Source organism: Danio rerio, chromosome 16, assembly GCF_052040795.2.
Source record: "Danio rerio strain M-AB ecotype USA chromosome 16, GRCz13ab, whole genome shotgun sequence".
NCBI lineage: Eukaryota > Metazoa > Chordata > Actinopteri > Cypriniformes > Danionidae > Danio > Danio rerio.
This window is the reverse complement of record NC_141036.1, coordinates 49,172,501-49,190,842: the sequence shown is the minus strand read 5'-3', so window position 1 is coordinate 49,190,842 and position 18,342 is coordinate 49,172,501. Positions and strand designations below refer to the sequence as shown.

The following is an 18,342-nucleotide window of genomic DNA, read 5'->3' as shown; positions in this document are numbered from 1 at the left end:
ATGTGATGTCATGGAGAGGCTGCGTTTGGCAGATGTTACGAGAAGAAAGCGTCACACACTTTTGAACAACATGAGCGCAGTGTTAAACATAGTGCAGGTAAAGGGCTAAAAGTGCCAAGAAACATTGTAATTGTAAATTATAAAGCTGCTCTTTTGGGATATTTGTAAACGCCAGTAAGCTATATTTTGTGTGTTTTTATAACTGAAGCGAGTGTCGACATGTGGACCTTTCTTGGCATTGCGAGTTTTACATAACTAGTTTTATATAAGTAATGTGACGCCCTACTGAGCTAATTTGCTGAGAATACTTAATTATTAACTTCTTAAACATCCTGGATGCAAAACATATAGCTATTATATCATATCTAGTGTTATTTTTATTCATAGTTAGCTTTCCTGTTTAACATGACATATTTTAGTTTGATCCAAAATAACCTTTAATGGGTGATTTCTGACGGAATCATCTATCATTATGGCATAAAAAAGTGAACTTAACATATAATTCTGCACAAGAACACACACTGGTGTCAACAAGGACGAATAACTAAATTTAGCTCTTGGTGACTAATGAAAACAGATTACAGTAGATTATTTAAATTAAGAACATGTGGCACGATGATGTATATTTAAAAAAAATAATAAAACATTCACATCACAGCATTAAAAACTGGTTTCTTTTGTTCGTTGTTAGTAGTTGTATGTTTATGCATGTCTGACATTTACCAAAGTCGTGCTTGTGGGGTTTTTGCACGTATTTTATTGTTTTATTACCTTTAATTCTTCATTATGATCATTTAAATCCCCATGAAAAATTAATCAAATGAAAATGTCCTGTAAATTATGTTACAGAGCTAAAACTGCTTAATACTATAAGATACACAAATAAAAGGTGAATAAATTAGTATAAATATTTAAAGGTAAAAAAAACATTAATGTTCCATTTGTGGCGACACTACATACATACTATTCTGTTGAGTGTGTTAGTGCATTGTGTATAGTGTATATTGTGCCATTTGGGACGGAGATATAGTGCAGGTAAAGTGCTAAAAGTGCCAATATAAGTTGTAAATTGTAAACCTCTATCTTTTGTGTTTTTTTTAAACACCAGTAAGTAATATATTGTGTTTTTTTTAAACGAGTGTCGACATGTGGACTTTTCTTGACATGTTTTTCTTGGCAAGTTTTACATATATCTATCAGAAATGTGACGCCCTGCGTGCTGAGCTAAATTGTAGAGAATACATAATTTAGTGACTTTTGACATCTTTAATGCAAATCATATCGATGTTAAATCATATCTAGTGTTATTTTTGCTTATAGCTTTCCTGTTTAACATGACATGTTTTAGTTTGATCCAAAATAACATTTATTGGTGATTTCTGGTGGAATCATCTGTAGTACCATTATCATCATGAAATAAAAAATGCACTTAACAAATAAATCCGCTCAAGATCACTGACTAATAAAAGCAAATTACAGTAGATTATGCAAATTAAGAACAAGTGGCACGATGATGTAATGACAAATAAAAAATCTTGATCTCACAGCATGAAAAACTGGTTTGTCTTGTCAAGTACTATTATTTGTATGTTTATGTATGTCATAAATTTACCAAAGTCATGCTTGCAGGTTTTTGCACGTCGTTTTATTGTTTTATTATATCTTTAGTTCTTAATTAAAGATAAAGCACATCATAGTACAGAGAGTGCCCTTATAAAGATAATCAATGATATTCGCCTAAATACAGATTTAGACAAACTAACAGTGCTGGTATTGCTCAACCTCAGTGCTGCATTTGACACTGTTGAGCACAGCATACTTCTGCATAGGCTGGAAAACTGCGTTGGGTCATCTGGGACGAATGGTTTAGATCTTACCATGAACTTACCATAAAAGGTTTCTATGTCAGTATAGGTGACCATAGGGCGCAGTGGACACACAACATGTGGAGTCCCACAAGGTTCAATTCTGGCACCTCTCCTTTTCAACTTCTATATGCTCCCACTGAGCCAAATAATAAGAAACAATCTCCTACCACAGCTATGTGGATGACACTCAGATCAGCCTTACTGCCTAATGACTGCAGCCCCATTGACACCATTTGCCAGTGCATTGATGAAATTAACAGTTGGATGTGCCAAGGCTTTCTTCAGTTAAACAAAGAGAAAACTGAAGTCATTACTTTCTGACCAGAACCAGAAGCACATCACACCTGTCCTCAGGTCTTTACACTGGCTCACAGTTACATTCAGAATAGACTTTAAAGTATTAATACTTGTCTATAAATCACTAAATGGCCTAGAACCTCAATATATTCCAGATATGCTCACTGAATACAAACCTAACAGATCACTCAGATCATTACGATAAAGTAAACTTAAAATTACAAGAGTTCAGTCAAAGCTGGGTAAATCGGCCTTCAGCTATTGCACCCCTCCCCCCTCCCCCGCTGGAATCAGCTTCCAAAATTGATCAGATGTGCTATCATGTTTTTCTTTTCTTTTTTCATTCTTTTATCATCTGTTTTAACACATTTTAAACTGTTTTTAATCACTTTTGTTATTTGTTTTTATTTTCTTATACTTGGCTCTTTTCTTTCTATTTATGTAAAGCACTTTACACTTTGAATTGCCACTGTGTGCTGTATAAATAAACATGCCTTGCCTTAGAAATAATAATTTTAATTAAAATAAGTATATATATATATATATATATAAATTAAATATATATCTGTAATTTTTATTCACAATAGATTTTCCCCCAAAATGATTTCCCCTCTAAAATCTCAAGTAAATAACGTTACAGTGCTAAATGGAAATATAAATAAGTAAATAAAATAAGGTAAATAAAATACATATAAATAAAATGGGTTTCATTTTCAGATTATGTGTTGACAAAATATATATGCACTTTTTTAATTGTCTTATTAAATTGAAATGTCTTGTTTTGATGTATTTTTAATTTTGGTAATTTAAACAAATAAAAATACTAAGGATAATTGAATGCAAAACCACTGTTAAAAATGAATGACATTTTGGGAGATGATAACAATAATAAAAATAACTATAATAATAAGAAGAAGATTAATAACCTTTATTTAACCAGGTAAGTCAATTGAGAACCAGTTCTCATTTACAATGACGACCTGGTTAGGAGGCAACAAATAAAGCAGATATTAATCAACAGAGACGCAATACAATAACAATTTCACAAATGCAGATTAATAACATATAAAACCAAGAAAAACTAGCACAGTGATTTTGTACTATTAACTGGATTGAAGTTTTTAAAGGATGAAAGTGTTGAGCTTTAATATGATTCCAAGCAGCATCAGCAGCAGAAAACTGAAAAGAGTAGCGACCAAATGAAGTGCAAATTTTGGGTATGCAAAGGCTAATAAAACGACTAGAGCGCAGATTTCGACATGCTTTCTGAATGTTATCAAGTGACTGTAAGTATAGTGGAGTCTTCCCAATTAGAGTTTTGTAAATGAACCATAAAATTTGTCGACGTGATTGAAGAGGTCAATTCAGTAAACAATACAGTTGACGTTGATGAGTGTTAAATGGCGTAGCAGTATATAAAATAAAATAGCCGGCAGCTAGCTCTGTGCAACTCTCACATGATTGCCCATTGAAGCTAAGCAGGGCTACGCCCGTTCAGTACATGGGAGACCACATGGGAAAGCTAGGTGGCTGCCGGAAGTAGTGTTAGTGAGACCAGCAGAGGGTGCCCAACCTATAGTCTGCGTGGGTCCTAATGCCCCAGTATAGTGACAGGGACTCTATACAGCTCAGTCTTTTGGATGAGACGTTAAACCGAGGTCCCGTCTCTCTGTGGTCATTAAAAATCCCAGAGTAGGGGTCTCATCCCGGCATCCTGGTCAAAATTGGCCACTGGCCTATGTCCATCATGGCCTTCTAACCATCCCGATATCATAATTGGCTTCATCACTCGGTCTCCTCTCCACCTATCAGCTGATGTGCGGTCTGGCGCAAAATGGCTGCCGTCTTGTCATCCAGGTGGATGCTGCACACTGGTGGTGGATGAGGAAATGCCCCCTATGTGTAAAGCGCTTCGAGTGCCCAGATCAGTGGCGTAGCGGACGGGCCCGCAGGGCACGCACCGCGGGGGGGCCCCGCGTGATTAGGGGGCCCCACGTCGTCGCGATTTTCAATAATGGAAAATCCAGGAACCGCAATAATCAAACTCTTGGGAACAACTGTGGACAGAACCAAAGTTCACAGGTCTGTGTTCTCTGAACACCTCTCAAGCGGTGGACTACTTCATTCTGATTGCTTGCCGCCGAACCGCGTCATAGCCAATGAAGACGCGCCGCTGGCGCCGCTTGTTAAAAAATGAATGACTTCTGGCTACTTTGACGCTTTCGCCGCTTTCGGTTTGTGATCGCTCCTCAGTTTGTGAAGGATTCCCCACGTTGTCGCTCCACTCCGCCTCCTTTTCCCGCACCTCAATTTGTGACATAGATATATACAATAGATATTGTATAGGGATCCTGAGCATGGGTCAATAGCGCCGCCACATTGGTACAGTGCTCCCAGGACAAATGTCATTTAACCGCACTAGTCAAGTGTTTTTACGTGAAGATGCGGGACTGTAGCGCTGTCTACGAGTGTAGTAACAAGCAAACAAAGAAAACAAAGCACAAAGGCAGAACATTCCATAGGTAATATTAAGTTTTTTTTCTGTTTTTGTATGTTCTGAAATTTGTGCTAAACAGGTAGCGTTATTTATGATAACAGCCAATTACTGCATTCACCATAAGTCAAAGTAGCTCCAATTCGCACTAAATACTCGGCTTATGCTAGCTTTGTTGAATAAAATCAGCAAACAATGCAAAAGAAATATGACAACGAGATGCTGCGCTGCCAGAAACTTGTATTATTGTCGGCTAACGTTAGTGAAAGAGTCATTCATAATGGAGATTCATTCACAAACAAATCGCTCCCTCCATCAGAATGAGAAGTGAAAGCAGAAGAGGGGCTGTGTGTCAGGACATGATTAGATCAAATTTAACAGGGAGGGTGAATAGTACATTTCTATACACACAAACACAAGCTTTTTATCAGGAATGCCAGTGCGATCACTGATCCATCAATGTAGAAAAGTGATGTAAAATTATAATTTTCATAATTAAAAAAAAAAAATACTTTCATCCAGGAAAACTCCCGATCATAGATATATGTGTATATGTGTATATCTCTGGCTCTGCCGCCCCCAAACACCCCCCACCCAAACCCCACCGACCCCCTTGAAAACTGGGGGCCCCATCGGTGATCCCTGCAGGGGGGCCTCCGCATTTTGCGCTACGCCACTGGCCCAGATATGCGCTAAATAAACGTAAGAAAAAACATCCAGTTAGTGATGAAGAGTGTTTGAAGCTGATCCGTAAATTAAATCATAATCCAGATTTGTTCATTTGACCAAATGCTGCTTTGAAGAGGGCGTAAAGGAAGATTTGTTTCTGTAAAGAAAACCAATATGGGCTTTAACCTTTTGAGCAATTCATTTATGTGTTTCAAGATGATTTACCATCTAACCTGATGCCAAGATATTTGTAGCAGTCAACACATAAACTGGATAAACTCCAAATTAATTTTATTTATTACTAAAATACATCAAAATGAAATAGTTTTCATTTTCAAATGTGATGCGAATTTAAATGTTTATTATTTATGATCTGTCTTTAGGGTGAAATGTCTTATTCAAATTACCAGCCAAAATCTTGACGAGCACAGTATTTGTGTGAAAACGTCGCCAGATCCTCCTCCTCGTAATGACTGTAATCATGTGAGACGCTGGACAGCTGTGTTATGCTTCTGGCCTCGGTGTTTCGATGAGTTTGTGCTATTCATCTTGTCCTCTTCACAGTCGAGTGTGTATCATCATGAAGACGTGCTGGCAATCACACAATAATTACTGACACCCTGAAGCAGCAGCAGAGATGAGAGTTTGCAGCTCAAGAGAATCCGAACACATTAATACGGAGGTGAGAAATCATCAAACTATTTGTGTGTCTGTCTCACACCTGAGCCTTGCTTAATGTTGAAGTGTAGTATTTGAGTCTTGTGGTCATATTGAAACAGTTATAGACATCTGGTTATTAATGGGGGTCATTTTCGATGACTCTGTGATGAATTCATATAGATTCTTGTTGTGATTTTATTATAAAAGCTATTGTAACCGCATTAAGAACGGCTTTGCCAATTATTTTGTTTATCTGGCTTTTATATAATGCATGTGGCTCCAATCAAACTTTCTGAATTAACATTTAGGCATCACGGTTGTGCGGTGGGGTAGCATGATGGCCTCACAGCAAGAAGCTCGCTGGTTGGAGCCTCGGCTGGGTCAGATGGCAGTTCTGTGTGAAGTCCAAAGACATATAAGTGAATTGGGTAAGCTAAATTGCCCATAGTGCATGTGTGTGAATGAGTGTGTTTGATTTAAAAGGACATTTCAGGGGAGAAACTCAGAATTAAATAAGATTTAATAAATAAATCTAAATAAAATGTTTTTATTTTAAAAATATTTGATGAGAATATTCATTCATTCATTTTTTTGTCGGCTTAGTCCCTTTATTAATCTGGGGTCGCCACAGCGGAATAAACCGCCAACTTATCCAGCAAGTTTTTACGCAGCGGATGCCCTTCCAGCCGCAACCCATCTCTGGGAAACAAACACACACTCATACACTACAGACAATTTAGCCTACCCAATTCACCTGTACCACATGTCTTTGGCCTGTGGGGGAAACCGGAGCACCCGGAGGAAACCCACGCGATGGCAGGGAGAACATGCAAACTCCACACAGAAACACCAACTGAGCTGAGGTTCGAACCAGCGACCTTCTTGCTGTGAGGCGACAGCACTACCTACTGCGCCACTGCCTCGCCCTGATGAGAATATATATGTTTATATATAGAGGGGCATCCGCTCCATAAAACATGTGCTGGATAAGTTGGCAGTTCATTCCGTTGTGGCGACCCGGGATTCATAAGGGCCTAAGCCGTAAAAGAAAATGAATGAATAAATGAATTATTTAATTAACTTTTATTTATTTAAATTGGTAGTATAGCTATGAAAAACATCTGCTCAGAAAGCATCAGTTTTTCTGGGTTTTCGTAATTATGGTTGTTTGAGTAAAATATTTTTTGTTGTTTCTTTTTACTTTTTCTTTCTTCCTCTAAATAAATGTAAATTTTAATAATAAATAAATTTTAATAATAATTTTATTTAGAGAAAGGAAAAGGAAATAAAAATAACCAAAAATATTCAGAAAAGCATCAGAAAAACTAGTGCTTTCTAAGTTGACTCAGATTATTATTAGAGAATAAAATGACAACTGGTCAAAATAAAAATGGTGTTGTGTATTTTGTCAATATTTATCAGGTAATAATAAAATAAAAGAGAATATATTTTTAAACTCAATAGTTTAAAAACTAATTTCCTTAGTCTTTGCCATGAAGACAGTACATAATTTGTTATTTTGCAAGATATTTGCTTATATTATGAATTATGAAATTTAAATGCGTGCAAGTTAATTAAAGTGATTGGACAGCAGTGGTTTGTTCTGTAGTAGCCTTTTGAATAAATTTTAATTTCTTAAAGGGGTAATAATATTGACCTGAAAAAAAAATAAAAAAAATCTTCTCTCCGTTAAACAGAAATTTGGGAAAAAAAAATAAACAGGGGGCTAATAATTCTGACTTCAACTGTGTGTGTGTGTGTGTGTGTGTGTGTGTGTGTGTATATATACCTTTATTCTATTATATATATATTTCTTAACTTGTATATAAATATATATGCTAAAGTTAAGACAAGTGGATCTCGATATTAACGCAGTTCCACGTGTAACCACACGGTGGCTCTCTCGGTCTTTACTCAGCGGGAACAGTTCAAGACAAGATGGTGTGCTGACTTTTTTGCTAAAAATCATAATCCCAACATTGTTAACGAAGAAAAACATAATTGAACTAAATAATAAATGTATAAATACTTAAATATTAGCCACTGCCATGGATTATAGCTGTATTACAGTCATCGTACTTACTGTCAGCATGCCAGATGGTACATTTAAGCTTATTTAATGCTTCTTTATTTAAACGTATGGTAAACAGGCTTTAACCAAAAACACTGGCTCACTATCAAGCAGGAACTGTGTAGTGAATTTCCCCATCTGCTTATGAAATGCAGTACAATACACCAACTGTTTGAGAAATGTGACATTGAGAGCTTCCTTTATCGAGATGTTGAGTAAACATTTTTACTGACACAAAAAGCAGATGTCACTACTCTAAGTATGATCCTCAAAACTACCAATTTTGCTTTCAAAATGTACTAAAAAACGATTTATTTATTTTAAACCCCAAGAACGACACGTTTACAGCTAACTTTTAAGAGTTTAGTTTATAGTAATGAAGTTATAAAACATCTTATGCTGAAGAATGAACAAATATAAAGAACACAAGACAGTACCCAGACTCATAAATACAGTATTTACATGTTATAGTACACAAGAAAAAATAAAGAGAGCAGATGCTTTGGTCAGGAACACTACGTGGAAACAAAAAGAGTTAAACCCATTGCTAAAGCCCGTGAATATTATTGTTTTTAATGCAATCTCTATGTTTTGGCTTACTAGAGCAAGAACTTTTCCTTTGCACGTTCTTTACTCGATAAACAACATCTTTAAAGGGATAGTTCACACAAAAATGAAAGTTGTCATAATTAAGAGTCACTCTTTACTCGTTTTAAACCAGTTTGAACCATTTTTCCATTTGTAGAACACAAAAGAAGGTATTTTGAAGAATGTTAGAAACCTGTAACCATTGACTTCAATACTATTTGTTTTGCTACAATAAGTCAATGGTTACAACTTTCTAACATTCTTCAAAATATCTTCTTTTGTGTTCTACAGAAGAAACTCAAATAATTTGTGAGTAAATAGTAAGTACATTTTCATTTGTAGGTGGACTAACCCTTGAATTTGTCCCATAATGCACCTGAAGGCCGATGTGACCAGGCACTGAGAATGAGGCACTTGCACAGACTGGCATAATTTGGCACTGCTACAGGTGTTGATAGGGAAGAGTTTCTCCTATGCGCTGGAGTCTGATGGCTTCTTCTCTTTCTTCTTCTTCTTGGTCTTGGTCTTCTTTGCGTGGCAGGGTTTGCAGACGCAGCACAGTATGCAGGGAGACGCCAGGAGCAGCAGTGGAGACGTCACTAGCACGATGATGCTGGCGCCAACCAGGATGCCAACCACCTGAGCACAACACAACCACAGACAAACTCAACTACTGCTGGTGAGAAAACGTTGTGATTGAATTCTTGGTCATAAGACTTATGTCATTGTTAACGTTATGCAAATAAAATGGATGCTTTTCAAAAAGTGTTTGTGTAGCTAAAATTAGGTGATTTTTGAGGTTTTTAATTTTAAAGGTGCAGTATGTAAGTTTTTTTCCCTAGTGATTAAATAAGGTATTGCACGCCTGGTTCAAAACAAATGCAATAGCAGGTTGCCAGATTGACAATCAACAGGAGCGAGTCTGACTATCAAGCCTAAAGGCTGATTTATACCATTACCATTTTGTAGGGGTGCAGTAAGTGCACTTTTCTGTCGTGTTTCGTCCATACCTGTCAACAATGGGATGTGAAAATAAGGGATTTGCCCACCATAATAAGGCATGAACTCGACTAGGAATTACCCATCCCTAAATATGCTCATTTGGTGGTGTTTTGTTGTATATAAACAGTTAAACGGTCAGTAATATGATTTATTATTATTATTATTATTATTATTTACAAAAGAAAAATAAATAGTATACATTAGCAGCAAATAAATTAGCAAACAGTTCAGCTTTTTAAAATTAATAGCTATTATAAGAGTCAAGCTATCAAATCTCATTAGCCATTTCTTTACTGTATAAATGTACACATTCTGATTAAAGAGCAACAAATGAATGATTTATTTAGATTTTTTTTGTTTGACTACATTAAATAACAAAGGTGTCACTTAATGCACACATCTAACATTATAATAAAAGCATTCGATTGTTTTCCTAACTTTTTATGCTCATTTAGGACGAAATTAGCTGTGTTTGAAAAAACCCCAACAAAGATCAACATCTTTAGATATTATTATTATTTTTATTATTATTAGTTATGTGTATGTCTGTTTAAACACGCACCCAAAACCCAGACTTTTACTCCGCTTCAAATCGCCTGTCCAGAATCTGTTTGGGAAACAGCGTCTATTTGTCTCTATAGAGCGCGTCAGCTGACATCATGCAGCGCTTTGATGTTTTGAGGATTGCATATGAAGGGGAGAAGGCACTTGTAATAAAAAAAAATGGGAATCCCGCCATTTCTATATTTATTTCAAATTCACAGAACAGACTCTCAGACTCTCAGGGTTGACGGGTATGGTTGTCTAGTGCAATCAGCCAAATAGCGTATCACTGCAAATCCTATCACGTAGCATGTTGTTAGGACACGCGGTTACAATGTAACCTGCTCACCAAATGTTTACGTTCGTGATATTTATATAATTTGCCAATTAATAATATCATGTGGAACTCTGAATCTATGTCTCATTTCGGAGTCTGCTTCTGTCCACTGGAGATCGCATTTCAGTCACAGACACACACTTTGTGTGCCTTTCTGACTGAATGAATGAATGAAATGCGCTGTTTTCCATCAGGGCAACCTGAGGTGCTGAAATATAATTGACTAAAGTGGCATTGGGTGGGTTAAAATAACCCAAAAAAAAGACTGCATTCCAGCACGTAACACACATTTTCATTATTTTTCAGATAAACAAGAATGTTCACTTAGCATGTTTCTTAAATATCTGCAAACATATGATGGTGTTTTTATGCTTTAGAAGAGTGAAAAAACTTACATACAGCACATTTAACTAGAAGAATTTAACTGAAGCAAACCTGTGTCCTGTTCCACATCACGGAAGCTCTGGAGTGTCCCAGCTTGTTTCGGCATGGTCCTTTGTCGTAATGTCTCAGGAATATATCACCCTATAACCATCAAGACATTAATAATCATTTTATAATAGTCATAATAAATAATAATAATAAATAAGTCATTTTACTTTCTTACCAAAAAATCTTAACTATAAATGGCAAACAATTATATATTAATATTCAGATAAATGAAGAGAATTTATTTTAAAAATGTATAATTTTTTTTTTTTATTAATGATGTTTTAGCAGGGTTCATCCCCACCAAAAAAAAAAGAGGTTAATAGCTATTTTTTGCCACATACAGTATTTTAAATAATGTTTTAAAAACCAAACATAATTGTAATACCAACCCTTTTTATTCAGCATAGCATTTTTTAACACAACTGAAAATGTAAAACAAATTAACATGTTACGTGACTAAATTTGATAGTATGTATATTATATATACAAAAAGTTTGGGGTCAGTTTTATAAATATTTTTCATGTTTTTTTTTTTTTTAAAGGAAAATTATTTAGTTCATCAAGACGACATTTATTAAATGAAAAAAAAAATTGTTAAATATTTAGTACAATTTTAAATAACTACTTGTATGTAGCTTCAAATATAATTATTAGTCCAGACATTATTGCTTTTAATACTATTACCATTAATAATAATTATAATAAATCATATTAGAGTGATTTCTGACGGATCATGTGACTCTGAAGAGTGGAGTAATGAAGCTGATATTTCATCTTTAAAATCACTGAAATAAATGATTAAATTAAATGATAAACTATATTAGAACAGTTATTTTATAGTGCAATAACATTTCATAATTTACAAGATGTACTGTATTTATGATGAAATAAATGCAGCCCTGGTGAGCAGGGGAAGCTCATTTTAAAACATTTAACAATTGTACTGACCCCAAACTTTTGACCGATAGTGTATACAATATTTTATAAGCGAAAATGTGCATTTTAATTTTGACAACCACAGACATAGTCACCAAATAAAAATCAGAGAGGTCAGATTTTCTCATACAGAGCCTCTTTTCAGTTAACTTTTGTAAAAATCTATCTATTGAATTAATCTGTTACAGAAACATTGGCTAGAAGTATGCATTATAGGCTTAAATTACAGAGAGAATTAACAGATAAACCGAGACTGCATCAGATCATGGAGCAGATCAATGTTGATCTTTCTTTCGAGCTGTCATTGCAGAAATGAACAAAACAACAGGCTTAATACATGATATTATAAGATGAAAACATGAAAAAAATTATCAGATGGTCACTTTTCCTAATAGATAAACAGTTCTCGTTAATATTTCTGTATGCTTTCACTTTCCTATTAGACATGAAAAGCACATTTGCTGGTAGGAATGACATCTCGCCCTGCTCATCATTCTCGCTTCCTATAGCCATATATGTGGCTATTCCACAATCATAAGACACTATGATATAGCCTGGGACGTTAGTTCCTTGGATCGTTTTGTTTACTCACTACAGTCGATTCGCTCAATCGAGCAGAGATCACCTCATTCAGGCGATCTGGGACTGATTGATTGGCACGGAATCGAGTGCGATTGCTGGATTCACATATGCCAAACAAACCACGCTAACTGCCGGGAAACAAAACAGATTTCGAAACAAACGTCTATGTGTGAAAGCACCCTAAGATTATATTTGCACGCAACTGACAGACAGTCGCAGCCAAACTTTAGTGACAAGGCAGCACTGGCCCGACTGGGCCAGTAACCATTCTGTACACTGGCCTGAGCGTCTCACTCCCTGGCCTCGGGCCATCGGGCAGTCCCTATTGTCAAGCCCTGTTTAGTATATATATATATATTACTTTAATGTTTATTAAATATATTCACTTAATTTAAACAATTTATTATTATTATTGTTATTATACATTCATCATCATGGTTTTCAAAAAACAAGGAACCAGAGTACCATGTAGATCTTTTTCTTTTACAATAGCACAGCTTAAAAAATGCTACAGTGAACTCAGGATCTAATAAACCATTGTAAAAATATGGTACTTTCGAATATCATAAAAAAAATTCTGTTGACTTTTTATAGAAGGAAATACGAATACCATGGAAGTCAATAGCTACATGTTTCCAATATTCTTCAAAATTTTATCTTTTGTGTTCAACAGAGCAAAAAAATCTGGTTTGGATAAAGTAAAGAATGAGCAAATGATGACAGAATTTTCATTTTAGGGTGAACTCTGATCCCTTTAATGGTAAAGCATAATGAAAAGCCCCGCGTGACTTACGTCCAGATTCTGTAGGCAGTACCAGCAGAAGGTGTGTTTGCAGCTCTTGCAGAGCATCTGAGCGCAGCCTTGATTGCGCTCTATGTAGACGCCACACACTGGACACTGTTTAATGGCTGCTTCCGTATCATCACTGCTTAGTGCACTGCAGAGACCACACACAGACACAACATCACTGTTAAAATTTGTTATGGATTTGAATGATAACTCTAGTTTGCTGATATGGAAATGGGTCACACTGAATGCGTTTGCATGCGCATTCTTATAGATTTTTAAATCAACATATCCAAATACCACTAGAACAGTGTAATACATTTTGCTGCCGTATGCTCTCCCACTATCCCAAATGTTTTAAAGAATGTTCAAATCTACCTGTGTGCTGTATTCAATGCTAACATTGACGTCACAAACTGGATTTTCTGACAACACCAAAGACATTTTAATATGTTGTGTGTTTTAATGAACCTGATATATATCCAGTATTATAAAACAGCACTGCTGCGTCTTCATGTGATCACAATAATAATAAAATCTTTGTATAGAAATTTTAAATATGGAACAATCGCTGGCTTTTTTTAATGTCTGATCATCTTATTGAATCCAGTTCCTTTTAGCAGTGATGTATGACAGAATTCTGCATGCTCAAACTCTAGTGTGACTGCACCTTTACCCTGTTTCATACTACCATTATAATAAGAATTGAATTCTTTAGCTCATCCGTGAACATGATTTTTGCATGAGTGCTGTTGAATGTAATGAAGACCACAACTCCCATAATTTCACACCATGTCAAATCATCATCAAAGCTATGTCATTTGTTTGTTGTGATTACACGCACTCTAGTGGTGAAAATTACATACTGTGCCTTTTTATAGCTTCTTTGGTTTTTAATGATTCGCTGAAGATGACGATTGACATACTCAAGTTACATACACCATTTATTACATTTTAATTATTTCGATAAACTAATTTATTAACATCATAAGACTGTTATGATGCATTTAATGATCATCACCATCTTAAATCCTTAAGTTTTTACTATTTTGATATTTTTGAAAAAACATGAACCTTTATATGCATTTATGCCTGTATTATATCCTCTTTCCATCAAATCAAATTCCATCCCGCTTGTGCGAGGTGTTTGTAATGCCGCGTCTTTGGGGTAGGACAATAAGTATGGCGTTGTTCTCTCTTCTGGCTGCCGTTATCAATTTCACACAATGTTTTTCCTTTTTCTGAAAGTCTTCATAACACTATCGTGGAGTTTGGAGCAATCGCTCACTTTTTTTGTCAACGTCTAATTGTTTAATCCCGGCCCTTCTCGTAGTGCCGTACGACAGAATTTTGCATGCTCAGACTTTAGGGTGACTGTCGCTTTACTCTGCTTTATACTACCATTATAATAAGGGTTGAATACTTTTGCACATGTCCTGTAGGATGTAATGAAGACCAAATCTTCCAAGATTGCACACTCACTCAAATCGTCATCAAAATACATCTTTTGTTTGTTGTGAATACACGCCCTCTAATGGTGAAAATTACATTCTGTGCCTTTTGATCATCTTCAGTTTTAATGATCAACTGAAGATGACAACGAATATAACAAATTACATACTCGGAGTTACTGTACATGCAGCAATTATTACATTTTGATCATTTCGATAAACTAATTTATTAACATCAAGACTGTTGTAATGCATTTAACGATCATCAGCATCTTAAATCCTTAAATGTTTTTACTATTTTGCTATTTTTTGAAAAAACATGAACCTTTATATGTATTTATGCATGTATTATATCCTCTTTGCATCAAATTGCAAAAAAACGAATTCCCGCTTGTGCGAGGTGTTTGTAATCCAGCATCTATAGCGGCAGGGCAGTAAATTTGACGTTGTTCTCTCTTCCGGCTGCCGTTATCAGTCTCACACAATGTTTTTCCTTTTTTTGAAAGTCTTGATAACACCCTGTGGAGTTTTTCTTTTATTATTTCAGCAAATACGATTGAAAAAAAAAAACATTTGTTGTGCTCTCCCATTTACTGTGCTCCAAGTTTACCCAACTATGATGATTTCTGTTGCTGAGAAACATGAAAATGGGAAATGGGTTTATAAAACATTGTAAATTTTATTTATTTGCGTTACTGGGTAAAGAAAAACCACATGTGAATACAGTAAGCTGACTTTTGTGAAGTGTAGTGGTGTCTGTGTAAGCATGCTCACTGACCCATCCGGTAAGGGGGGCATCAGCGGCTGCTGCAAGGAGCAGGAGTGACCGTCGCTCCAGGGGCTCCGGCAGCCGCAGCAGAACACGGTCTGGCACACGGGGCAGGGCACAGGAACCGGTGTGCCTTCAGTACCAGGAGTCACACTGCACACGGCCTGACAGGCCAGCACCGGACACCAAGCCTTACTAGGGTCTAATTGAACTCCTGTAAGAGACCCACAAAAAGCCCATGTTTACACCTGGACTTAAAAGCATAGTATTACCCAATAATGAAAATTTCCTGACCCTCAAGTGGTTCCCAAACCTGAATTTCTTTACTGAACATATTGATTTTGTTAGCTCACATTGCCAGTTTTTTGGTAAAAAATTCATCTGTGCATGATATTTAAGAAAAAAATAGTTTGCCCTTGTAATCTAAAATTACAATCTTAAAATGCACTTTTTGTTTGTTTTCGGTTAATTTCTCAGGCTGTGTCCGACAATGCATACTTACATACTAAACAGTACGCTAAAATCAGTATGCTAGCAGAGTAGCATGTCCGAATTCAAAAATCAGTATGCGAGAAGTAGCTGCATGACTTAACTACTTCCGGCGAGATTCTGAAGTGTGCATCCTATGCACCCTGTGCTATCCCTTGATGCCCCGAGAGAATTCATGAATAGGAGTGAAGCGACGCAACTTATGAGGGTAGGTCACGTGATCATGACAAAATGGCGGATGTAGTATGTCGGAATTCCATTCATACTGCTAACATTCATACTGTATAGAGCATACTTGAGTTGATGCTAGATCGGATATGGTTGCGGCCAAAATTTAACAAGAATAATTAATATTATTAAATAACTTTCCTATTTTTGTATTTTATTACCGTCTATCCCCACCCCAACCCTAAACCCATCACAGTAATGTAAAACAGTAGTTGTACTGAGTATTATATGGCTATTAAATTACCCAATAAATTTTAATGTCTACCCCCACCCCAATCCAAAACCCAACTCACAGTACTGTAAAAATATGAATTATTGTTATACAGTGTCATAAAAAAATGCTGCTAATTTGATGTGCATATTGCATTCGCGGCCGGCCGCATATCTGATCTAGACTTTAACACATACTTTTCTAACGGCCGAGCAGTACGTTTAAATTCAAATGCAGTACCTAATGAGTAGCAGGCGATTTCAGACGCAGCCTCAGATTACGTCTGTCTGAGCTATTCGGTGTGGTTAACATACTTAACCACGCCCCTCCAACTCTCAGTTTTGACAATGATATGACAACAAACTGAAATGGCGAGTGGGAGGTGTCTGTTAGGTTGTAATAACTCTAGCAAAACCTTATTACCGATTGTTCTGAATGAAATGCCTACTTTACTACATCCAATCACCTTGCAGTAGAAAAAACAAGCCACACCCACTGTTTTCTCATTCAAAATTCAGTTTCTCAAGGAACTGTGTGACAATACAAAGCAAAAAAAAATGATCGCAGCTTCTCGTTCAAGACTTTAAAGATAGCTGGAAACCTGTAACCATTGACTTCCATAGGAAAAACGAATGCTGTGGAAGTACCGATTTTCAACATTTCACTAAATATCCTCTTTTTTGTTTAACAGAAGAAAGAAACTCAGGTTTGGAAGTGGAGGCTGAATAAATGTTCATTTTTGGTGAACTGTCACTTTAAGATGTGTTCTGATGGCTGCAAAACTGTGCAGAATGCTGTTAGTTTCTGTTAAAATCAGGACTGGAAGTAGAACATTGAGCTTTTATATAACATCGTCACCGTCAAACCAAGCTTATTATTTCAGATGATAAAGTTTAAGTCCAGGCTTATGAGCGCATTTCAACAACACATACCATAGTGTTTAAGAAATAGGTCAGCAGCAAAATAAGGTGGCATTTTGAGACTAAATAATTTATTATGATGATTCATTCACTCAATTTTCTTTTCGGCTTAGTCCCTTTATTAGTTAGGGGTCGCCACAGCAGAATGAACCGCCAACTTATCCAGCATTTGTTTTATGCAGCGGATGCCCTTCCTGCTGCAACCCATCACTGGCAAACACCCATACAAACTCACTCACACACACACACACACACTACGGCCAATTTAGTTTATTCTATTAACCTACAGCACATGTCTTTGGACTGTGGGACAAACCGGAGCACCCAGAGGAAACCCAACACTGGGAGAACATGCAAACTCCACACAAACGCCAACTGACCCAGCTGGGGCTCGAACCAGCGACCTTGCTTTACCTTGCTGAACCAGCGACAGCGATCTTGCTGTAAGGCGACAGCGCTACCCACTGTGCCACCCAAGCTTATTATTTCAGATGATAAAGTTTAAGTCTAGTCTGACGAGCGCATTTCAACAGCACATACCATAGTGTTTAAGAAATAGGTCTGTAGCGAAATAAGGTGGCATTTTAAGATTAAATGAATATTATGATAATTATGATGATGATTGATTATTATTATTATTATTATTATTTTTTAAATACAATATTCTTATTACAATATTCAATATTTCTTCTTATTAAAACTCCTAAAACAATTTCATTAAAATATTCCATGAATGTTACCATGATCAAGAAACCACCACAGTAAAACCATGGTACTTTGAAATACTATGGTATTTCTAATGTCATATTGTCCAAAAAACTGCATCTACATTACATGGTTAAAAAAAAAAAAGGTTTCATTTAATTCACGTTTTCATTTAATTTAAACATTTAAAGTTTCTAAAACACTACAAAGGGCAATTTAAAATATAGGTAAAGATGATGATGATGATGATGATGATGATGATAATAATAATAATAATAATAATAATAATAATAATAATACATT

General features: G+C 35.9%; 2 protein-coding genes across 11 annotated transcripts in view; one reads left to right on the top strand and one right to left on the bottom strand.

The window, feature by feature from the left end:
* The first annotated feature begins 2 nt into the window (after positions 1–2).
* The window catches only part of zmp:0000000930, a 53,579-nt gene continuing 35,239 nt past the window's right edge, over positions 3–18,342 (top strand). For 6 of the 9 annotated variants that reach the window (XM_087287843.1, XM_087287842.1, XM_087287832.1 and 3 more), the window contains exons 1-3: positions 5,901–6,010; positions 6,297–6,416; positions 9,189–9,326. The gene's annotated coding sequence lies outside the window, so the exon portion shown is untranslated. Of the gene's footprint in view, positions 98–5,888; positions 6,011–6,296; positions 6,417–9,188; positions 9,327–18,342 lie in introns of those variants that run through there. The other 3 variants (XR_015511942.1, XM_087287831.1, XM_087287844.1) reach the window with 3 other exon arrangements.
* The window catches only part of rnf144b (ring finger protein 144B), a 26,807-nt gene continuing 16,875 nt past the window's right edge, over positions 8,411–18,342 (bottom strand). Inside the window, 4 exon segments of one of the 2 annotated variants that reach the window (NM_201137.2) lie at positions 8,411–9,286; positions 10,965–11,054; positions 13,273–13,417; positions 15,496–15,700. In NM_201137.2, the coding sequence (NP_957431.2) occupies positions 9,119–9,286; positions 10,965–11,054; positions 13,273–13,417; positions 15,496–15,700 (608 nt within the window). In that variant the 3' untranslated portion in view covers positions 8,411–9,118. 2 annotated transcript variants of the gene reach the window in all.